The sequence below is a fragment of the Mangifera indica genome, chromosome 17 (assembly GCF_011075055.1).
Source record: "Mangifera indica cultivar Alphonso chromosome 17, CATAS_Mindica_2.1, whole genome shotgun sequence".
Lineage (NCBI taxonomy): Eukaryota > Viridiplantae > Streptophyta > Magnoliopsida > Sapindales > Anacardiaceae > Mangifera > Mangifera indica.
The window spans coordinates 1,122,783-1,146,849 of record NC_058153.1 but is presented as its reverse complement, the minus strand read 5'-3'; the positions used below and the strand labels follow the sequence as shown (position 1 = coordinate 1,146,849).

Sequence of the window (24,067 nt, the reverse complement as noted above, 5' to 3'; positions counted from 1 at the left end):
ATTAAACTTATATTTGAGCTTAAATCAAACTTTAGATTCAGTTCAATATTAAAACTATAAGTTTTAATATTTATTAGTTAAAATGATGTTGTATTTATTAATTTTTATTGAATTTTTTAAATTTGTGAGTTTGATTAATCAAACATCCCTAAATTCTTAGAGTCAAACTCAAGCTCATTTGAGTGAAACTTATTTCGGATTTATTTAAATCAAGTTAATTTGAATAAACTTGTTCAAATCCAATCTTGAATGAGTTGTATCACTGAAGTGAGATTTGAATAAAACTTGGGATGAATATAGTGATTAAAGCTCCCATTCGAATTTGACCTTGGAATTGGCCAGGTTCAGATTTAAGGCTGTCACGTATGGTGCATTGTTATGTATTATAGTGGCGTGGCAAACAACCAAGCGGCTGTCACCGGAGAAAATGGTACCTGACAAGTGAGGCAAACTTTGAAATTTCAGTCAACAAACATATAAATCTTATTTTATTAATTGTTTACTTGAATCGGGCAAACCTAAGTAAGATATCTACTTAACCTTTTCCCACTTTAATATAATCATATATGGATATTGTCCCAAACCCCCCTAAGGTTTAATCAATCACCTAGTCCTATAATTATTGCAAGTGTGTTAATGTTAATATCCGTTAGTATATATAGTATTATTTATTCGAAGTCAAGAATATATAGAGAGAGGAGAGTATTGTGCATAGAACCAGACTCAAACAAAGTTGGTTTGGTCTCAAAAGCCGACTAAACTTTGTTTGAATTCATTTAGGATAAACTTAAGAAAAGTTAACTTGTTTATGAAATCGAATCGAATTCAAGCTAACAAAAGTTCATCTCAGTTTGACTTGCAAATTGGGCAATGACTTTATTCAATTTGTGTTTCACAATTCAATTTAAGTCATGTTAAGAAACTATCAAAATAATATTGTTTTATCTATTATTTAGTAAAATAATATTGTTTTTCAATGAGTTATAAAGTTGAGTCATAAATCTAAATTATGAATTTGAATTATAAACTTAAACCGAAGTTTAAACTTTAAATTAAAAAACTGAACCAAACTTGAGTCGTCTCCATTTTCGTTAAAACCAAACTCAATTAAACAATAGTTTTTAAGTGATTCGGTTTGATTTTATAGTTTGAACAAATTTATATATACCCCTATGTTATCGCCTCGAACAAAGAACTTTTATTATATTTGAAGGGTAAAATTGGAAATCTAGATTATCATGTGTGGTTAACCTGACAATTTTTATCCTTCAAGACATTTTTTTCATCACCACTGCACCATTGTTACCCTTGTATTTGCTTAAAGTTTACGACTTTATTTGATTAATGCGTAAAAATAAGCTGTGATAGAGACATTTAACAATTGATTACCGACAAACTAGTGGATTTATATTATAAAATATACAAGGGGCTAGTAGAAATACGAGGGGGTTATTGAATAGTTCCCTAAAATCAGGATCCACATAGAATTTTCAAAACCCAGAGGATTTTGTGGTATTTTTGCAAGGATAAGCCGATAAGGCCATCTAAAAATCAGAGATCGTAGCAAAAATGAAAATGGAAATTAAAATTAAAATTAAAATTTTTTTTATGAAAATTAAAATTAAAAAAAAAAGATATATTTGTATTTCATCTGGAGCAGTAGCTGAGAATGTGTAAAAATTGTACAAAGCATATTCTCAGACCACGCGGCCAAGGAAGCGGAGGTCGAATGCTGACTCTTTATCTCCTTCCTCAGCAGAAAGCGACAATATAAAAGTTTATTATCACAGTAAGTTCCAAAATTCCCCTTGTCCAACGGCACCGTTTTGTATTTTGAACCTCCTCTGATTCTTCGCTCAACAACTCACTCCATTAACCTTTCTCTCGTCACTGCCCTGCCCTCTGAATTGTGAGCGTCGCAGCCTCTCTCTTTGTGTATATGAATTGGCTTTTTATTGCTTTGAATATGATCTGGGTTCTGTTCTTTTTTTGGTCAACGTTAGGGTTTCTTGGAGTCTTGAATGATTGAAGAACTTAATTTTATAATCGGTTTGTTGATCGAGTGTTGTTATGCTGTTAATTACAACTTAGATTTGTGTTTGTTTGAGAATTGATCGATTTGTTATCGTTTCTTTTTGTTGGATTAATGGTTTAATTTCTTTTGTAGTTTTGTTTACTGAATTGAAGGAATACGCTAATGCTAGACTGAATTTTATGATACTGTTACTGTCAGTTTTCTTAGGCATCTGGGTTTGAAAATTAGTTTGTGAGTTCTTATTGTAACTTTTGGTTTATGATAACTGATAAGGGTTGGCAAAGAAATTAGTGTGTGACTGCGCTTTAGTTCTTTTCTTTCTTTTTTTTCCTTTTTCTAAAGTCTTCAATTGTTCAGTTTTCTATGAAGGAGAGCACTGTGCAGTTTTAAGTTGAACTCTCTGTTGTTGAAGTTTCTCTCTGAGCCTATGAATTCTGGTATTCACGGCATGGGATTTTTCTTAGAAAGTACAGAGTTTCAATTTGCATTAATTTATCTTAAAATCAAACTGATAGTAGGTTGTGTAACTTGAGTAAATTCAGGTCTGATACTTTTGGTTTATTTTAATCTCTATCTTTCAGCAGTTAATATATGTCCTTGTTTAGAATGGGATAAAGAATTTTATTCTGATGTGATGTGTTTTATTGTTCAACAGTGTATGGATCGTTAAATCATCAGCGACTTGCACCAGTAATTTACATTCACTTCTGCAGATTGACGAATCAGTAGAAGTGACACTTGTTTTCAAACAATTGAGAAGTTAGGGAAACGTTGGTTATACTTGGTCTGTGATTCTATGCTTTCATTATTTCCAACTGTGTTGGTGGACTTAGATGGATGTTCCTTCATTGGAACTAAATACTGAAAGTCAAACCGATACTTTCCCATTATTAATGGAGCGGCCAGATACTGTTAGCAGTAGCGATCATGTTATTGATATGCCAATTGCTGATGCATCACCTACAATTTCATCTCATGATAGAACTTCTAATCACTTGGATTCTTTGCAGCGAGAAGACAGATCTTCTGCTAGTGTTAGAACTCCTATTTCTCAACCGGCAACTTCGAATGGATCAAACAACAGAAACTTCTCATTTGTGAGGAGAGGGGATGCCCGTCGTCGCAGGAGTCCACTAAATTCCGGTTTATGGATTTCTGTCGAACTAGTTCTTACTGTGAGTCAAATTATTGCATCTGTTGTTGTCTTGTCTGTGTCTAGAGATGAGCATCCACGTGCACCTTTGATTCAATGGATTGTGGGTTATGCCTCTGGATGTGTTGCCACCCTCCCCCTTCTATATTGGCGTTATCGTCAAAGTAATCATGTTTCTGATCCAGACTCAGTGCAATCTCGTAATGGTTCAGCTCGTGTTAATGTTCCTGGTGGACCCTTGGCTATGGTTTCTAGAAATTCAGAAGGGGAAGATCAACGGGCTGCTGTTACATCACATAGAGGTGGAGAAAATACATTACTTAGTGCGAGGTAATCTTAGAGTACTGAGTACTTTTCCTTGATGAGAGACTTTATCTGCTTTTGGCTCTTTCCAGTTATATTTCTGCACCAAACAACTTAATTTTTTAATAAGGTTGATATCCTACTTAAAGACCTGAAGCTCCTCATGGTTTATAGTAGAGATCTTAATTTCATTGTTGTATTGTTCCATGTTTGTCTTATTTTTCTACATATATAAATTATAGTGCAGTAACACTAATAGGCATATCTCTGGCCCTCTAATTCATTTCCCTTTTAGTTGGCTTGATCAAATTATGTTGGTCCACTGTTTGCAGTTGGTCTATCCTGGGATAATTGGATAGAAATCCTTTATTAAGATGTTTAATAGATTCCCATAAGATCAAGATGTTGGCTCCTGTTACTAGGAGAATTTTTTGTAGTCTAATAGTAATTAGCCTTTGTTAAGTGTCAACTAACTTAAAGAGTTTTTTTCTTTCATGAGTTCCACTGCCAATGATTTAATGGTATATTCTAAATTCTGCTTCTTATGCCCTGCTTGACTAACAATTATTGTTCCCGTGAAGGTTGAATATTTCATTTTTAATAAATTTGTTCATTTCTTCCATAGATTCAAGGTACTAGTGGAGTACTTCAAAATGGCTTTGGATTGTTTTTTTGCTGTTTGGTTTGTGGTTGGCAATGTTTGGATATTTGGGGGGCATTCATCCGCCACAGATGCTCCAAACTTGTACAGGTAGTTTCACTTTGGCATTTATAATGTCGTCTACTCATTTCTTTCTTTCATTAAAATGCAAGCTGAATTGATTTTTTTATTTTCATTTTTATCATTTGCTTGCAGGTTATGTATAGTGTTCCTTATTTTTAGCTGTATTGGATACGCCATGCCGTTTATTCTTTGTGCTACAATTTGCTGTTGCTTGCCTTGTATAATTTCTGTCCTTGGGTTAAGAGAGGATCTGTCACAGACCAGAGGGGCTACAGCAGAATCAATAGATGCTTTACCTACATACAAGTTTAAGTTGAAGAAAACTAGAAGTGGTAATGATAGAGACAACAGCTCAGGTTCTGGTGAGGGTGGCATTGTGGCTGCAGGTACAGAAAAGGAGCGTGCTATTTCTGGTGAAGATGCGGTAATAATTTCCTGATTTAATTCATTAGTTCAAATTCTTGCCTGTCTTTACATTTTTTTTATTAATAATTAGTTAAAGTGATCATATGCTTCCAAATTATTCATGATGACAAAAAGGGTGATGTTATATTTACAATCTCATTGTACAAATTATTGTGTAACTTGCATGCTTGTCACATCATATAACTTGTCCAAATTTGAAATTTAAGTCATCTAGTCATATTATCACACATCGATTTATATTAGTTAATTTGTACAAATAGTTTTATACGTTATCATTCATGCTATAAAGATTGTAAGGACTACCATGTCAGCTTTATCTGTGAGTCTTTTCAATAAAAACCTTTGTAGTTGGTACTTTTTGTTGTTTATATTGTCAAGGAACCACTTTGTCCTTATCGATATTAACATGATGCTAATTATGTAACTGTTTACAGGTTTGTTGCATTTGTTTGGCAAAATATGCAAACAATGATGAGTTAAGAGAGTTGCCATGTTCTCACTTTTTCCACAAGGAGTGTGTGGATAAGTGGCTGAAGATTAATGCTTCATGTCCTCTTTGCAAGAGCGATGTTGGTGAAACAGTTCTGGGTTCAATCGCGGGCACAAGCGCTAGTATCTTGGGAACGCTCTCAGGAAGTAATGACAGCCAGCGAAGGGGTGACAGGAGAGCGGGCAATGGCTCGATAACAACTGTGTTGTAACGTAGTAACGTATTTTGCCATACTTCGTGTATATGTATGAAATGCCCACTTAAAAGCCTGACTTAAGATCTCTTCGAGTATGGTCAGATGATTGTCCAAGCTCATTCGATTCAGTTTTCTTGAATCAAGATTTATCTTGGGAGAAGCATAGAAATTGCCTTGGATACTGGCATATACCCAGATTGTGTTCACTGCATTAGCAGCATCATTTGTCTGTGTGAAGATCTTGTTTGCTGCTGCACTTTGAATGAGTATCTATCTACCTGCATAAAGAAATAGGAAGAACTATAAGATGTTATAGAATTGCTGCTTCATGGAGTCTAAACTTGCTTGTTAGGATGTGCTGTTCTTTAAAGATTTTTAAAAGCGTTTTCCTGTGTTTGGGATTAATATAACGAACAGAAAAATAAGTAATTCTCAATTGAAACCTTCTCTCAGTTGCAACAATTCTTGTTAGTCTTTGCCTGCGGGAGTTTACAGTGGAAGCTGAAGATCTGGAGTTTTGTCTGTTTGGTGTTCATGTAATCTTTTATAAAAAATAATTGAAAAATTATTACAAAAATTGATTGCTTATTATTACATTTAGTAAATTTAGTATGTATCTTAATATTTATTTTGCCAATAAAACTATGTGTATCTATTTTTGGTACACAATTTGTATACACAGATGAGGTATTATCATGTAATTAGATGTTTATTTATCATATGATGATACATATTTTAAAATCATCTAATTATATGATGATATATCATTGTGTATATAAATTATTTACCAAAAATAGATACATATAACATTGTTCTTATTTTGCATATGTTTGATTAAATGTTTTACCTAGAATGGATCTCGCAGGCCGTCCCATTTTTTAGCAGGTTAGGTTGTGTCATGGACCCTCTGATCCCTTGGACATGTAATATCGCCCAACCTAATGTGATTGATGCAATCATATAACCCTAATTTTAGGTGTAGTTTGGTTTTAGATATTTAAAGATTATTTTGATAATTTATTTTTTATTATTTATATTATTTGTTGACACGTGATAGATACTATATATGATAATTTGATTACCACATTCACTTTAAGTATTAAAAGATTACTAAGGTAATATGAATTTTATTATAATTTATTTATTTTTTGATATAAAAATAAATTTATTTTTAATTAATATAACAAATAATATAAAAATATTTAAAAATAATTATATTAAAAAATATTTAAGTAAAATAATTTATTAATATTTATTTATTACTTTAATCAAACACAATAATTACTTATATTTATAAAATTTTATCAAATATAATAATAATTTATATTCAATAATCTCTAAAATAATTTATCTTTAAAATAATTTTTTTATTTTAATAATAAAATATTATTCAAATCAAACATCGGTTAGAATTATTTTTTTTCAACCCTTGAAAAATCGGCTATGTTTTAATAACCCTTATAATTTATTCCTTATATAATTCCCAAAAACATAGAAGAACGTCGTATACATCCAACGGTATAAGATCGAGGTGAATAAAACTACAGCGTTTTATCTTGGGCCTGGCCCATAATTCACCTGACAGCTATCCAGGTGTTAACTGAACTTGTTTCTAGAGAAACCTCTTCCAGCTTAACACGGACAGATGGTTGTGATTATCACTTAGATCAGATAAAAGATAATTAGGGTTTACAAACGACAGCCAAACATAACTTACTATCATTTTTTAGCCGTCTCTCTCTCTGTTCGGCTTGGTTCCTTTTCGGCGAATATCGTATCAGGTAGACGCCTTCACTTTGCAACGGTGCGTTTGGAATTGATTGTTTACAGTTTTCATTTATTGATCTTTCTTCACTAGGATTGTCACATGCGAATCGTTGCAATTCGATTTCTCTTGTTACGTTTTATGATTGTAGTAATTATTTCTGCTTATAGTTTTTCTTTCACACGTGTCAATTAAATGAATCTTGAATTGGAATTCATGTTTATGTGTTTGTGTTTTCGTCGTTTCTGGGTTGTACTGTGGGTGAATACTATATGAGATATGCTAAGTTCAGCTTTTGTTTGTGTTTATGCTTGCCTTGCAGTTTCGTTGGCATGTGCTCTCTGTTGATGGTGCGGCATGTCTAACGATCTAGCATCACAATCACTGTCTATGTCAAGCAACCAAATGGGTCAGATGGAACCCATTTCAATCAAATTTGACCCATCCATACAGACTGGATTAATGGGATCAGGTACCTGTGGTTCGCTACAGCAAGTGTCAGTAACAAATGCGCAAGCTGCACCACTGGGATCAGGTTACAGTGTTTCTGCATCACAACAAATGGCAGTTTCAAATATGCAAATGGGGATGTTGCTGCCCGTGTCGAACAATCATGGGTCTGAGATATTGCCAATGTCAAACCAACTTACCTTTAAAATGGAACCCCATTCATATAGTCTGGTGCAGCAGCAGTTTGTTCTACCAAACAAGCAAATGGGTGGGCTTGGAACAATGTCAAATAATATAGCTTCACAGCAGCTGTCATCATTGAACAAGCGAAAAGCACCTGTTGAGCCAGTGGCCAACAATTCTGTTCTACAGAAGTCATTGACGTCTAATAAGCGGGTGGCACAACCAGAACATAGGCCATGGTTACAGCTAACATCTGGATCTGATAGAAGAGTTCTACAGCAGATGCAATTCATTGCTAACTCTCCAGGATCACAGAATTCACCAGCTCTAAACAAGAAAGTAGTACCAAAGGAATCCACTGCTAGTAAACCTGGGCCACGAAAGCAATCGATCCCGAAAAGTCTAAATACACCTTTGCAACCATCGCCAAAGGTGAGTACTGAGTCATATGAATCTGTGAGGTCAAAGATGAGGGAATCATTAGCGTCTGCACTGGCTTTGGTTTCTCCGCAGCAAGATAAATCATTTAAGGAGGAAAAGAATGGTCAGAATGAAGCTGAAAATATCCTGAGAAAGACAGAAGAGAACTCTCAAACAGCTGGATCTGCATCCTCTGCTTCAGATGCTGTGGAGCCTGTATCTGAAGAGCAAAAGGAAACATTACCTTCTCAAGAAGATTCCTCTGCTCCTATGTGCCTTGATAACCAAAATGCATCTCAGGGGTATTTTGCTAATGAGAACATCATTAATGGTTTGCAGATGTCAAAATCCAAGGGGCAGGAATTTCAATTTGCTAGTTTTTTGCCTGACGAGGATGTTTCATTTAGTGACAACTTTTTTGCCAGAGATGAACTTTTGCAGGGAAATGGGCTCTCTTGGATTTTTGAGCCAATACAGGTTGAAGTAAAGGAGATTCAATCTGCGGTGAAGGAAGTAGGCGGAGATAGAGATGGGGCAGAGCAGCAGTCTGATCTATCTCCCCAAATTTTGGCTTCTAAAATTGAAGCCGAACTTTTTAAACTATTTGGAGGCGTGAATAAGAAGTATAAAGAGAAGGGCAGATCACTTTTATTCAATATAAAGGACCCTAGTAATCCTGATCTGAGGGAAAGAGTTATGTCTGGAGAGATTTCCCCAGAACGCTTATGTGGTATGTCACCGGAGGAACTTGCCTCAAAAGAGCTTTCACAGTGGCGGATGGCAAAAGCAGAAGAGTTGGCTCAAATGGTTGTTTTGCCTGATGAAGTTGATACTCGGCGGTTGGTGAAGAAAACGCATAAGGGTGAGTTCCAAGTCGAAGTTGAACAAGTTGATGCTGGTTCTGCAGATGTATCTGTTGGGGTGAGCTCACTTGCTCAAGTTTTGTCAAAAGCCAACAAGAAAGAAGTTTCTTTTCCTTCTAAAGCTGTTGGAAAGAAGGACAAGTCAGATGCTGCAGCAGCTGACAAAAAGAGTAATCTTGAAGACTGGAAAGGTCCATGGTCCATTGCTAGTCCATCAAATGAGGGGACTGATTTGATGGAAGGGCTTATGGTGGATAATGAACTGAAGGATGCAAAATTTCTTCCACCAGTTGTCTCTCTTGATGAATTTATGGAATCACTTAACAAGGAACCACCATTTGAAAATTTACCTGTGGATGCTGAGAAATCAACAGCAACTTTGGACGGGGATGACTCAAAAGTTGATTCTGAATCAAAGTCTCCTGTTCAAACGCCAGCTGATCCTGTTGATAGCACACCGGCTAAACCTGATAATGTTGATTTAAAAAGTACAGATTCAAAGGCTGATGCAAAGCCTGGTGACAACATTGTAAAATCAGAAACTACGCCTTCTATTTTTGTACCCAAGGGTGAGCTTGTTTGGGATGGCTTACTTCAGCTGAATATCTCAGCAATGGCCTCGGTCATAGGCATCTATAAAAGGTGTGTGCACTTGAGCTTTCATTGTTTTAAAAAATTTTTGTTATATAGATTGTCTAATGTTTATTAATTCTGTTGTGAATTATGTAATGTGTCTACGAAGGTATCGCATATACATATGCACAAACAATGAATGTACAGTGAGGATAGAAATCAAATTTCTACAAAAGATGTTAGAATTCAAATGTAGGATATAATATGATGATATTAATTTGGTATTTTAATATTCCAAGTGTGAAGTGTCATTTCATTTCAGATATGGCAATTATTTGTTGCTTCTTATTCATTTCTATTTGATGAGACTTATTTTTGCTTTTGGCAGTTTCTGTTTATCTGTAATGTATGGCCTTTGTTTGTACTATTACCTGCTTGTCTCAAAATTCAAATAATGTTATTGAGTGCGAAAGGAGCTTGTTTACCATATCTTGGGCATGGTTAAAACTTGAAGTTGTACTTGAACAAATTATCTGGTGACATAACGGTTTTTTGAATGTTAAATGTTCTTGTGCCATTTTCCCTTCTTTGTCTTGCAATAGGTTGAATGAGCTGGGTAGTTATTAGAATTCCCCTTGGAAATGAATGAAAGTGTAATCTTTGCAACATTGGGTGAAAAAGATTAATTGCAGCTTAATGGAGATGGGGGGATGACAAGGTTTTACCCTAGAGGCAATTGCACTCTAGAGACTTGTCTCTGCTCAAGTGGGCTGATGTGATGTGATATGATACATAATTTAGAGAGAAGTTTCCTCCGTTCATATTAATTTTAGATGATTAGGGTCTAAATGGGAAGCCTGCACTTGAAATTTTAAATTTGAAGTTCTATGTAAATAATCATATCTTATATCTTTTGCCATTGTCTCTGATCTGTGTCTATTGTTTCAGTGGTGAAAAAACTTCTGGGAAGGAGTGGGCCAACTTCCTTGAGATCAAGGGGAGAGTTAGACTTGAAGCATTTGAGAAGTTCCTCCAACAGCTTCCAATGTCCCGGAGTCGGGCTGTAATGGTATCTGGAGTTTACTTGCCCTGTATTAAATATGTGACCCCTTCGTTTCCACAGCTTCACAAACCAACTCAAAATGTGCTTAACAAAAGCCAAAACATTATATGCCAGTTTTTATTCTGCCATCTTATTCTTTTTGCTCTTCTGGCAAGTTGGGTCCATTTGACTTACATACTTATTGGGTACTTTAAATTTTGGGGAGAAAAAAAATTAATTACAAAAATGAAAAATGAGCAGCCTGGCAAAGATTTCTACAATTTAGACTTAATAAATTGCTGGGAATGAGACACTGCTCAACATTCAGTATTTCCAAAATACTAAATTACCAATTGCATCAGCAGATGTACATTTCAGACTTAACATTAATAAAAGACACCGAAACATAACTGGACAATCAAGATGAGTGCCCGAAAGATGAATTTACGGTTAAAAAGAAACATTTGAATTCTGCCCTCATGAGGCACATTAGCACACAAGCAAAGCTCTTAAAAAAGACAAAGCATATTTTTTCATAGAGAAATCTGTTAATCTTTATTGCTGATGCATATTTTTATTGTTTGCAGATCCTTCACTTCGTTGGGAAGGAAGCTTCCCCGAAAACCGAACATGCAAGTCTATCTGAGGTAAACAAGAAGCTCTTTCTGGCCTCTGCTTTTCTCTGTTTGTCATTGTGTTGTGTTGCATAATTGTAAGTGTTGACCATGGTAATTGAATTGTGGATTATATAGTGTATCAAAAACTTAATTTTTTATATCATGTATTATATTATATCGTTGGATATATTTTTTAAAAGATAAAAATATTTTAATTATTACATCATAATCTTAGAAAATTTTATTTACACCCCTTGAAAATTTAACATTCGTTAGATACATTGTTCCCACATCATCATCTTTATAAAAAAATGTATCGATTTATATTGGTAATATGTATTATATTGTATTAATTTAATATACTTTAAGATATGTACATTTTTCACATATATTGTATTGAGTTGTGTATTACAGGTTATAATAACGGTGGTGTTTATGCTCTTGTGCAGGTGGCTGATTCGTATGTATTGGATGGGAGAGTGGGCTTTGCTGAGCCAGCCCCTGGAACTGAGCTTTATCTCTGTCCACCGGACATTAAGACACGCGAAATGCTGAGCAGAGTCCTCCCTGACGACCAACTTGAGACGATTAGTGTTATTGATAATGGGCTAATTGGTGTTGTTGTATGGAGAAAAGCACCATTAACGTCGACAATATCACCCAACTCAGCTTCTTCGCACCATAAGCACACCTCTAAGAAATACTATACTTCTTCTAGGAGACACCAAGATAAGAATACTAACATGAATGTTAATTTCACACCAAAATCTTCTTCCATTTCCCTGAGCAGAGCAACCTCTGTCTATGCCAGATCATCTAACAACGACGATGATGATGATGATGTTGATGTCCCTCCTGGTTTTGGCCCTCCGGCCAGCCGGGATGACGATGACCTTCCTGAGTTTAATTTTTCTGGTGGTTCTACACCAAACCCCCTTCGGGGTGTAGTAGGAATGACACATTTTCACCCACATTCTCAGACCCCATCTCGTCCTGTAGATCAGATGAGGGAGCTTATACACAAATATGGACAGCCCCAGGGTTCTCCCTCTTTAGAGAAAAGAGGTGTTGGGGTTGGAATTCCGGCATGGAATAACAATGATGACGATGATGACATTCCAGAGTGGCAGCCACAGGCTCCACAAAACCAGCCTTCTCAATACCCAGTACAAGTCTATCAATTGCATTCTCATCAACAATTTCGCCAACCAAATGTTCCCGAAATGAATGTAATGCAGCCTCAACAAAATGCATCTCATTTATGGGCACATGGTGGCCACTACATGGCTCCGCCACCAGTGGCCCAGGCCCCTGTTTGTCAGCCCAGTGGAGGAGCGCAACTTTACGGCGTGGGGCAGCCAGAGGTGTCCTGGCGGCAAGATGCTGCCAAGAGCAGGGGCTTTTGAATAATTATTCCTGTAAATTTTGTTCAACTTTTGTAGCCGCTTGTCGTGGAAATGTATTCTTTTTAGTTTTTATAGCAAAACTTAAAACTATTTTCTTTGATCAGTGACACATGCAAGATAAAGCAAGTCAAGAACGCAAAGCAGTAGCCAAAACTTGAAACATGACCTTTTTCTCAAGGGTCGGGTGCCTTTCTAGTTTCACTCGGAAGTAAATTCTGATGCAACAATGGCTGCCAAATGCCTTTCTTTTTAACTTATAACTATTAAATTTTCTGTTATTCTAGCTAATTTGAATTTGGGGTGGATTTAAGTCGAAATGATTTGACTCAAACGGACTGAACTTAAGTTGGATTTTAACTCAGTTTGAGTTTGGTTTGTCATTTTAGTGAGTCTTTTTCTGGCTGATGAAATTGTTCATGCAACCTGCAACACTGTTCATACTGGTGGCAGTCGTCTAATGATATTGTATATCTGTTTGAACGAGTTTGAACTAAGCATTATCAATTTGAATTTAGTTCAAACCAGTTTTGGATTCAGATTGAATCGACCCATAATTTCATTATGTTACAACTGAGAGAATACTTAACATGATTATCTGGAATTCTTAATATTAGAAGAGAATGATTCACAATACAGGTTGGATCCAGTTAACGAAAACAAAAGATTGACCAATAAGATACAGAAAAATACATTGATAAATTAAGTATAAAAAAATACAAGATATTCCTCATACTCCACCTTCTCAACCCAATCAACCCACTGAAGAAACACAAGAAAAAGAATCAATTACATTGAACAACCAGTAACAACAAAAAAAGTCAGAAGAGTTACAGAGAGAACTGCTAGATTTATCAATATCCAAATGCTTCTCCCCTTTGTTACACACCAGAGTCTGTCAGAAGAGTGGTTTTCATCTTTTGTTTTGGGTGGCTTGATTCAAGCTAATGGCTAATATGTATAGAAAAATCTCTTGAATCATCAACCCCCCAAGGTGCGCTTGAGTCCTGCTCGTTGCTCCTGTGTTAATCTTGTTGGGAACTTCACGTCGAATATGATTCTTAGATCACCCCTATTGCCTTGATCCTTTGCTATCGGCATTCCCTCCTTGGGGACAACCAGCTCATAACCAGGGCTTATTATATCGGTTACATCAATTGAGAGATTACGCCCATCAAGTGTGGTGAGACTCACTGAGGTACCCCCAAGTGCTTCAGCTAGTGTCACCTTTTGATTCACAATGAGGTCGTTGCTGTCTCTTCTGTACAAATTGTGGGGCTTCTCATCAATCACAAACACAAGGTCTGCCGGGAGCTGACCTGGCTGCTCATTTCCTTTATCTGGAAATGTAATTTTTGTTCCCTTCTTCCATCCAGGCTTCACATCAATGGTTACTATCTCAGATTCTTGCGTTTGATGTCTGCAAAATTATGAATTTAAAGATAAATGGAGAGATGATTTTCCTGTTTTCATCCAAAAATAAAAATTCCATGGAAATGATGTACAACCAGACATTGAATGGACAATTCTGTTACTAAACAATTTGGGAAACTTTCTAGTTTTGCATCTATCTGGGAGTAAATATTGTTTTTATAGGAGAATTTTTATGAAACTTAAAAGCTAATTCCAACAATAGAAGAAGAACAATCACTGAGCTCAATAAACATACCCATTGGCATCAACTACTGTTCTGGAGATCTTCATTTTCCTTGTTGATCCGGAGTATAGCTCCTCAAGAGTGCAGGGTAGTTTGCTTTCCACTGGTGGTGGTTTCCTTGGTGCAGTCCCCTCATTATAAGAACGAAAAATATTTTCATTTCCAAAACCTCCAAACACGCCTCCTCCATCAGAGTGGAACCTTGTGGACCTCCCACCTCCTGCTGCCCCAAATTCGAAAGGACTACTGCCAAAAAATTCTGCAAAGATGTCTTCTGCATTCCTAGGATTGAACCCTTTAGAGCCACTGCCACTACCATTACCAAAGGGGAATCCACCATTGCCAGATGGTGGCACATTTTTCAACCCTTCTTCGCCATACTGATCATAAGTCACTCTCTTTTGAGGGTCACTTAAGACCTGAATTCAGAGAAACATCCCAACACATCATCAAATTTGATCAAGCCCATTAATGCCTCACTTAAGTTGTTTCAGAGACAATTTCCATTATAACCACAGACATTATGATTTGAAGAATACAGTGAGTAATGCTGCATACACACCCATCGGATACAACCATCTACCAAGTATTATTTCAAGAAAAAATAAAACAAATATGTTTGTTAAATTTTCATCAATTTAGACAATTCTGCATTCATTTCCCAGCTCTCTTCTTCAAGAATAGCCCCTTACATTTCAACAACTCATTTGGCCATCATTTGTTATTATTTTGCTTCTGGATTACTATTACAACAAATGTTAACAAAAATAATAAAAAATTAAAAAGAAATATAGCCACAAAAAATTATCCCTTTCATATATTTTTTTCCTTTTGGTTCTGTTAGAAAAGCAAGACGATACAACACTAAACAATATGAAAGCGCAGCAAAATTCTAACAAATATAAAGAGAAAAATAAGGATATATACTGAGAAAACAAAAGGCTTGCCTCATAGGCCTCAGAGATCTGCTTAAATTTGGCTTCGGCTTCTTTCTTGTTGTCGCGGTTCTTGTCAGGATGCCATTTCATTGCCAATTTCCTGTATGCTTTCTTGAGATCGTCGTCTGTTGCATTCTTATTCACCTTCAATATGTTATAATAATCCATTCCCATGATCTTCTCAATAATATAAAATTATTATATCTGTACAAATGATCAGAATTCAAGCATCCCAAAAACACCCAGAATCCCAGATCACCAAACAATAAGGCCCTCCCTTTCAATCACCAAATTACGAAAACAAGATCTCTTGACAAGACTAAAGTTGAAAAAACAAGCTGACAATAATGACTTTCTGGTTGATATATGTTTTGTTTTGACTGATCTCAGGATTGGTTTCAAATAAAAAGGAGAACGAATCTGTCAATGAATCTACGGTTGTCTGATGAAGAAAAAATGTCTCTCTCTTTGGTGTCTGTCTGGTCTTAAATTATCAAAATAAAATCATTTTCACTTTTGGTTGTTTGTTTTTAGCTTTTTCCATGTATGGCCTAACATCATCTCCACTGGGATTGCCACATCACCAGCTGCTGTAATTAATTTAAAACTATGGATAATTAATTAAATTAATAGATATAGAAGTCACAAGGGCACACTTGAAAAATGAGATTTGACAAATTTAGCCCAATATATAAAGGATGTTTAACCACAGACGATCTCATTCAGAATTCGCCTATTGACAAAAACTTCACCTAGCCCACAAGCTGTGATCATTTTCTCAACATTTTGATATTATGGGTATCAATTTCTTATTATAGGATATGAAATAGATAAAAAATTATATGTATTATAAAATTTATCATAATTAATATAATATAATATAATATCATATCGTATAATACGGTATATATTATCAATATAGATTGATATACTTTTAAAAAAAAATTTATAATATAGTATAGATATATGTGAAAAATTTTAAATTTTTAAAAGTATTTGTGATATTTTTTAAAATGATGATATGTTAATTATATTTTTTATTATTTATTAATATTTTATTCTTTCATTTTTTTAAATTTGTATTATACAATATGATACAATATGTAAAATTAAATTTTTGATATATAATTTGACACACGATTCAACTATAATGCTTTGTATAAATGAGAGTAACCCATAAAAGATGGCTTTGCATAAAGTTAGGAATGAAAATACTGTATAGGTATTTTTGGGTTTTGTTTGTTATACCCCTCTAATTTATAAAATTGTGGTTAAATTTGTATAGACCTACTTTAAATTATTTATTTATTAATTATTTTGATTGAATAAAAAGAGTTACTTATTATATTCAAATGTAGAAAATTTTCTCTGAAATTATAAGCCTTTTAATCTAGTTTATTTTTGTTTTTTTTTCCTATGAACCCTCAAATTTATAACCCCCATAGAAGATGTGAGCTGAGCTCTTCTGTAATTGCCTCACTTTATATTTGACCATATCACATTATAACACTGGTAATTGCCTCCACATTTCCTATTTTAAATTGTCAACACAAGTTAAATCTACTTGGAAAAAGAATGGTTGTATTTGTGTTTCTGAAGGGGGGAAAAATTATAGAGCTTGAAACATCAATTTTACTGTTTGTTCTTGCAGAATATATATATGATAAATACAAAAAAAATCTCATGGATTTTTTAACAATTAAAAGAAAATTCATGAATGAATATGCAAAAAATTACACCATTGCTTACTACAGCACCTTACAAGCAAGCTCTTTCACCAATCACATAACCAAACTTTTAGACTGTAAACAAATCTACATACATACATCTACATGATCTCCACGACGCAACGTACCAAAGCAAATCAAAACCAACAATCAGAGATCAATTAGAATGATGAGAACTGCAATCTGGCATTGTAATTGCATAAGGGGCTTTTGACCCATAAAACAAAAATATTAAACCTAGAAAGGAAGAGAAGCTTAAGGCACAATCACCTAGTTCTATACAACCATAACCAAACATATGTATGATGCCACTAACCTCCAAAGAATATTTCCCTACTTACATCTTATCCACAATCTGTAAATGGTTTTTTTTTTTTTTTTAAAAAGAACCGAACGGAAACACATTGAACTTATCTCTCAGAAAATCATTCAGGAGGAATGGCTGGGCCAGAGGAACCAGATGACGAGGAACTAGCTTCACCTACTACATTCTTTAGTTTCAAAGATGCAGACTCAGATGAAGCCCTATATTCTGGAACATCACCTATGTCCAAAGAGTCAGGTAAATTTTCGGAAGATTCAACAGCATCGAACTGCAGGAAAAAATAATGCACCCTTACAGTAACTGAGAAGCAAGGAGTCACAATTAAACTAATTTCACAAGAGAAAAAAAAATGAATACAAGGATTTGATGCAGTATCTGTAATATACTTGTCCCACGGCCTTTGAAATGAATCTTACGAAACTTGCCATGGAGCAGGGGCATTTTTTATTTCGCTAAACCAGTGAAGCAGATTGAATAACATAATGATCCCCCTATCACCAGGCAAAAGCATATCACTTTATTTATTGCCATCCACACAATCATTATCATTCCAAACTACTACATGCAACCGCTCATTTTTCCAACAAAATTATCAACTATAATATCACAGGAGAAATATAAATACAGCATGAAAACAGGGTGAGGTGCTATCAAACACCATTTGCCAAAAATAGCTTCTAACAATGTTTCAGAAAAGCAGGGTACAAATATGGGATCAAGCAAGCCTTAAAATGAGTCTGCCATAGACAACATCTGATTGCCATGTCAAATACCAACAGAATTTCAGAAGATTATTCAACAACTTCAAAAATCAAAAGGTTTAAAAGTTCACCTCAAGTTGGTTCAGCATGTCAATGGTGGCTTCCAAGTCACACTTGTTCGCCATATAGACATCAGCCAGGGACTGATCAGATAAACCAGGAAATGTCATCTGCAGATATGCCATCTCCATGTCGTTTTCCTCATCCATCATCTGTTTACTTGAAGATGAACCATAAGAATCATGAATAGGGTGGTACTTCACGCTAGACTGTTCAGGAATGGGACCTTTTTCGTCACCAGGTGCAACAGAAGCCAGAGAAACCTTGCTCTGATGCTGGTTCTGTGTTTCATGTATAGGATTTGTATACCAGGCAGTCTCATTGCCAGTCTTAGAATCATTAATGGTACACTCAGTTCTATCGTATGCCTCTCTTTTACAAAGTGGCACATATGCTTCTGCATATGGATTTAAAGATGAAACTCCTGGCTTCATGACTTCTATTAACCCAAAAAAAAAAAAGCTAGTGTTCATTAAAAAGGAAAAAATAATGGCGAAAAGATTCACATTAATCAAGCACTTAATATCCATCTAAATAGCTATTTACACAATCATATTACTTATGGTTAGTGTTCCCGTGTATAAATGGATAGTCTAAATTCTCCTAGTAATCAAATAGAATATGTGATTAAGAAAAGAAAGAAAAGCAAAACATCTGAAATTAATTACAATCCATTAAAAGAATATGTCAACTCAAAAATGTGCATGGAGCACACTGATTCAAATTCATTTTCTCAATCGTACATTTCTATTATAACCTAACAACAAGAAGATCGGGTGATTTTTTTTCCCTAATTCTTCTTTGTCCATTATTGTAGCGTATCAGCTTTCTTATTCTCATTTTACGTTAAAGCGATTAATTCAGCAGCGTAACACAAATCAACTCGGAAAAAAGAGAAACTTATCGAATCAAAAGACAATAATCGGCAAAAAGACAACTAATTCAGCTTCTCATTCAATTAAAATTATAAATTGCGTTGATCGAATCAGTAAAAGAACAAGAAATCGTTCAAAATTACCGATCCTAAACAAGAATCGGTCGCCATTTTAAATTATAAACGAATACGTGAGGAGAGAAGTAAAAACAATTTACCAGAATTTTCCAATATTAGGAGCAAAGATGACCCAAGAGATCTGCAAAAATGAGGAAATAAAAGAAAGCTTTGGAGTAACTGAAGCGAAGACGTTTACTTGATTAACGTGCCGTTTTGAATCTGTTTGGAAACACAGTTTACTAATGTTACACTCGTCATAGGATTGTCCCGAGCTCGCTTAAAATTTTAAACCTCCCCGTCTGTTGTTTTTTGCCTACGTGGCGTTCCACGGAGATGGAACGTCTAGTTTAACGAATTTTCTTACCTCAATATTATAATCAAAATAACCACATTTACTTTTCGCCCCTTAACCATAGTTCTCAAAATAGACTAAAATATCCTTTTCCTTTACATAATATTAATCACTCTGGGAATTAAAAGGATATCTTCGGAGAAATATGTAAAAATTTGGTTCAATATAATAAAATAATATCTTGCTCCAAAGTGGGGTCACTCAAACAATAAAAAGATTATGAGTTTGAGTATATATCAAAATTAAAAATTTAATTTATTTAATTATAAAATCGATTATTTTTTAAAATTTTATGTGTTTTGTGTGATGGGTTTAATTTAAAAAAGATATTTTATCTCAAATAAGAATACGTAATTATAGCACATAATTCTATCAATAAATTTAAGAGGTTAAAAAGTAAATATCTTAAAAAAAGGTCCAATTTTTTCTAAAGATGAGAAATCACTCACAATGACAAAGGGTATTTTAGTACAATCGGGTAAAATTTTGGTTAAACGTACATAACTTAAAAAAATTGTCCCAAATTGTCTTCTCAAAGAAACCGGCTAAAAGAACTAAACACTGAATTAGAAAATGCAGGGCAGAATCCTAGTGGATGAGGCTGCTAGTAGTATAGCAAGAATGGTCCTTCTCTCTCCCCTTCTTCCCCTCCCAAGCCTCCATTTCTTAAGGTGCTGCTCTGTCTCTCTATCTCTCTCTTTCTCTGTTCTTTTTTATATTCATATAAGCTCGTTTGGTGTTTGCCCAACAGAAACGAAGCGAGAACTTTGCAAAGCCAACGGATTTGCAGGTTACAAGAGAAGTTGATTGTGTGCTCTTCACCATCTACGAAACCCATTTCCAAAAATGGGATTTGGAGAAGGGATTTACTTCTATTTGGTCTCTCTTCATCAGTATCTTTGGTCTTCCCATCTTCAGGTAACAAGCTTAGTAGTTTATCCTCGTTTGTTTGTTTTGTGTGTGTCTGTGTGTTACTTGTAGTCTTTTTAGTTAAGATTCCCTGTGAATTTTCACTTCAGCTGGACTTTATGAGTATTTTTTTTTTAATACAAATTGCTGATAAGAGAACAGAATGGCTATTAGAATTTTTTCAGATAATTTGTATTTACATTTTCTTCAAGTCAGGCACCTGTTATTAGTTTTTACAATCTTTACTGCATTTTATCGTCCAAATGTTATCATATGCCTCTTGCAGGATCGCTGGCGGAGGAGGATCTGAAAATGGCTTCAATGACTGATGATATAAATGCTTATTCTTATTTGTATCCGGTGGAATGGCCGTCTAAGAAATTCCTTTTCAAATGGTAAGTTTTTCACGATGGATATTCGGTATAGATTATTTCATTTTCTTCATATGTACATTCTGACCATTGGTTTCAGGATAGCCAAAGTTTTTACTCAGTTTGGATGACTGTAATGTTGGATCGGTGGCTCATTGGGCTATGTCTGAAGTCTCTAAGATACAATTTCACTGAAAAATTCTCTAAAAATTCAAGATTTTAGTTTCTGTTATAAATGAGCGGCGAACGAGTCAGTTAAATTATCAAGGGATAGTCATCATCACTCAGTAAATATTGAAAACTATTTTACTCTCTGCACATGGCCATATGTTGCTTTACACAATTTTTCTTTCCAAGATGGTATGTTCTTGTACAGTTTAGACTGAGCAGAGTCTATATTCGGTGGATCCAACTACGGTTTCTCTTAGAAGGAAAAATCTTTACTTTCTTTCTCTTTCAATGGCATATATTAATACTATTAAAATTCTGCTGCTAAATTGAGGAAGGGGTTAACACTGTTTCTGCAATATTATTATTTAGGAGCAAACTAATTGTCTCCTTTATTGGTTTTGCAATTTTTTGAAGGGTGGAATCCAGAAAGCCAGAACGTTATTCATCTGCTGCTCCACTATCTCGTAAGCTCAAATATACTATCTGTAATTGATATTATGATAAAACCACCATCAGCATGCTTACTTTATAGAGACCTCCTCCTTTCCATGTTGTAGGCAAGACATTTTCATAGAAATTATATGAGTAACTATACATTGTTTTGGTTGTGATGTAGCTGATGCTCGCCTGCGCATAGTCTCTGAGCGTGTTGACATCATCGATAACCTTATCATTTCTGTTTCGGTAACTTTCGACACAGCTGGATATTTGGTAATGCAATCCCATTTTAGCATCTCTTCAAGTTTTATGAATTTAATGTCTTTTGTTTCAGATAGGTCCTCCAAATCTTCAGATCTTAAAATCAAAGGAAAAAAGTTCATGGAAGGCAAAAGATGTTGTTGATTCCGTTTTGGCTGATAAGTCTGCATTGGTAATTGTGAATGTTCCAATTCTGGTATTTTCTCCCAGTTTTATAATGTAAAACTGCAATTTAACAATGATCTCCACCTACTAATCAAAGTTAAAGCTGATGTATAGACTACTACAACTTTGTACTAAAGTTTTCTGACCATACTAAATCGGCCAATCAAATGCACCATGTATGTATGGGCATGCTTGAAAGGTTAAAAAGTACATAGAGAGGTTTTTTGTGTTCAGTTTTCTCCAAAATGTTTCATCCTGAAGCAGTGCTGTACTAACATGCTACAACATCCTTCTGTAGCGAGTTACCTCAAGTCAACGCATGGAGGAGAGCTCAGTTCTTGATGCACATGATGAGGAAGTATGCGTATACAATCGCTACATATGCATAGAATCACATCTGTGTTTGTTTGTGTCTTTCTTTTTGTGCATGTGGTAATTGTGTCTAATCTCATTCTTTTCAGATTGATGGTGACTCATACTGGTACTATGAATATCTTGTTCGAAAATCACCTAGCAATCTTGTAAGTGTATTCTTATCCAGTAGCAAGTTATGGCGGAAATGTGTATACTGTTTCTGGTTGTTGATCTCTTGAATGCAATGCAGGCTCAGGAAGCAAATCTTTATCGACATTATGTTGCTTCAACTGCTGAACGGGATGGTATGACCAACAAATTTTCAGTTCTGCTATTCTTTGCCTTCCATTCATGTTTCTGTTGGCAAATTTCATTCAGGCCTTTTGAACTTTAAACATCTTGAGATAAATATATCAGGAGCTTGTTAGATACAGTAGAAAATTAGCATTTGACTCGTGTTGAGATTCCCAGCTCATCAGTCAATAATATTTTAACTTGGTGCATGATTTCATACATTCTTGAGATGTATTCAGCATGGTTTTTTTTTTTTGTGAATCTGCATCTTTAGCACTTTGGTACTTTTCATTTAACACTGCGAAAATTTAATTTCAGGTTATCTTTATTCTATAAATGCTTCAACTCTCAGCAAGCAATGGGACAAGGTCTTTCTCTTTCTTTCTTTCTGTTCATTAATCAATGATTGCATAACTTTTCAAGTTCTAGACTCACCTTCTTCATCAATCAAACTAACTGGAAATATGATGAATCCGTAATGCACATAACAATTGGTCTAGACTCCTTAACTTGTATATGCAGGGGCATGCCAGAGTATTCTCAGCATTGTTGTATATATGACTATTGCATTTCACTGTCAACTACAAAAAATGGATGCTTACCAGACAAATTGACTGTAGCATAAAAAATTAGGCCACTGCTTGCAAAAGTCTTAGAGTAAATAATCTTATTCTTCATTTAATTTTCGAAGGATTCAATTTAAGTTGTGCCTAACTAAAAATCATTATGTTATGCAGATGGGGCCTTTTTTGGAAAGAACTGTAGCCTCTTTTCGCCTTCTACCTCCAACTGGTAACTATGTTCCTCCATACAAGGACCCATGGAGATTTTGGTGACAAAATTCTTTTTTTTTTCTCTTTTTCTATTTACTTCCTCTCTTCCTTTTTCCCCCAAATAACAATAGTGTATTAATAATCTTTAAGTTAAAATTTAGTTGATTATTGCATCATTTTTTTCGCTGTCTAGTCCTACAACCTTTCAAATCTTCTCTGACAAAGTTCTACTGTATTCGTTTGTTGATGAGCTTCTCTTACAAATGAATACATTTTAATAGTTTGCTCACCTAATGTATCTTCTATAAATGTAAATCCGGTTATAAAATATCCCAAGAAACAAGATAAATACAAGGGATAGGGGTGGATTCAATTCGAGATGTTCAAACCTAGATTGTTGTTGGCTTGAACAAGCCAAACTTGAGTTGAAACAATTTTAGCTCTTCGAACTAGACTTGTGATCAATGCTGACACTAGAGCTTGTCACACTGTCAATTTTGTTTCTTCTTCTTTGATGATTCTTCTTCTCCTTCTCCCTCTTTAGTGTTATTGTTTATCAATTCAAAGTGGTTTCGGACTTAAATCAAGCTTTCCCTTGTTTGGGTTCAGCTCTATTTGAATGGTCCCTTAATAGGGGACAATAAAATACCATGAACCATCAAATTAGATGTGGACCAGAATGTATAACCTTTTTCTTTGCTCAGAAATATATGAGCTTATTCACATTTCAACTTCTTAAATTTGTAAAATGAAGAAATCTCGACTGATGTAAACGTCTATATGTTAAAATCACATTAATTATATGAAAATTATTCATCCTGTTATCCACCACATTAATTATATGAAAATTACTCCGTTACAGTGAAACTGATAG

The 24,067-nt window shown here is 34.8% G+C and overlaps 5 protein-coding genes across 8 annotated transcripts; 3 read left to right on the top strand and 2 right to left on the bottom strand.

Moving 5' to 3' along the window:
* Positions 1-1,607: 1,607 nt before the first annotated feature.
* On the top strand, positions 1,608-5,789 carry LOC123200755 (E3 ubiquitin-protein ligase At1g63170-like). Of its 2 annotated transcripts, none has more exons than XM_044616123.1 (5): positions 1,608-1,909; positions 2,691-3,518; positions 4,117-4,242; positions 4,348-4,639; positions 5,076-5,789. In XM_044616123.1, the coding sequence occupies exons 2-5, from the start codon at positions 2,869-2,871 to the stop codon at positions 5,340-5,342; spliced, it is 1,335 nt and encodes a 444-aa protein (XP_044472058.1). In that variant the 5' UTR covers positions 1,608-1,909; positions 2,691-2,868; the 3' UTR covers positions 5,343-5,789. The 2 variants fall into 2 exon arrangements, with proteins under 2 accessions (XP_044472058.1, XP_044472059.1); XM_044616124.1 differs by having other exon boundaries at positions 1,643-1,789.
* A 1,159-nt stretch (positions 5,790-6,948) lies between these two features.
* On the top strand, positions 6,949-12,749 carry LOC123200089. Of its 2 annotated transcripts, none has more exons than XM_044615199.1 (5): positions 6,949-7,108; positions 7,415-9,650; positions 10,530-10,650; positions 11,211-11,270; positions 11,690-12,749. In XM_044615199.1, the coding sequence occupies exons 2-5, from the start codon at positions 7,450-7,452 to the stop codon at positions 12,644-12,646; spliced, it is 3,339 nt and encodes a 1,112-aa protein (XP_044471134.1). In that variant the 5' UTR covers positions 6,949-7,108; positions 7,415-7,449; the 3' UTR covers positions 12,647-12,749. The 2 variants fall into 2 exon arrangements, with proteins under 2 accessions (XP_044471134.1, XP_044471133.1); XM_044615198.1 differs by having other exon boundaries at positions 6,971-7,131.
* A 561-nt stretch (positions 12,750-13,310) lies between these two features.
* LOC123200090 (dnaJ homolog subfamily B member 1-like) lies at positions 13,311-15,747 on the bottom strand. The gene is made up of 3 exons (XM_044615200.1): positions 15,248-15,747; positions 14,313-14,719; positions 13,311-14,063 (listed from the first exon to the last, which is right to left on the bottom strand). The coding sequence occupies exons 1-3, from the start codon at positions 15,410-15,412 to the stop codon at positions 13,625-13,627; spliced, it is 1,011 nt and encodes a 336-aa protein (XP_044471135.1). The 5' UTR covers positions 15,413-15,747; the 3' UTR covers positions 13,311-13,624.
* A 1,355-nt stretch (positions 15,748-17,102) lies between these two features.
* Positions 17,103-19,340, bottom strand: LOC123201168 (polyadenylate-binding protein-interacting protein 6-like). Of its 2 annotated transcripts, none has more exons than XM_044616637.1 (3): positions 19,204-19,340; positions 18,123-18,550; positions 17,103-17,558 (listed from the first exon to the last, which is right to left on the bottom strand). In XM_044616637.1, the coding sequence occupies exons 2-3, from the start codon at positions 18,543-18,545 to the stop codon at positions 17,391-17,393; spliced, it is 591 nt and encodes a 196-aa protein (XP_044472572.1). In that variant the 5' UTR covers positions 18,546-18,550; positions 19,204-19,340; the 3' UTR covers positions 17,103-17,390. The 2 variants fall into 2 exon arrangements, with proteins under 2 accessions (XP_044472572.1, XP_044472573.1); XM_044616638.1 differs by having other exon boundaries at positions 18,123-18,547; positions 19,204-19,273.
* A 651-nt stretch (positions 19,341-19,991) lies between these two features.
* Positions 19,992-23,369, top strand: LOC123200131 (psbP domain-containing protein 5, chloroplastic). Its single transcript, XM_044615267.1, has 11 exons — positions 19,992-20,128; positions 20,209-20,375; positions 20,653-20,761; positions 21,323-21,372; positions 21,525-21,592; positions 21,681-21,779; positions 22,071-22,130; positions 22,234-22,293; positions 22,377-22,431; positions 22,739-22,788; positions 23,158-23,369. Exons 1-11 carry the CDS (start codon positions 20,031-20,033, stop codon positions 23,254-23,256), a joined length of 915 nt encoding a protein of 304 aa, XP_044471202.1. The 5' UTR covers positions 19,992-20,030; the 3' UTR covers positions 23,257-23,369.
* The last annotated feature ends 698 nt before the right edge of the window (positions 23,370-24,067 follow it).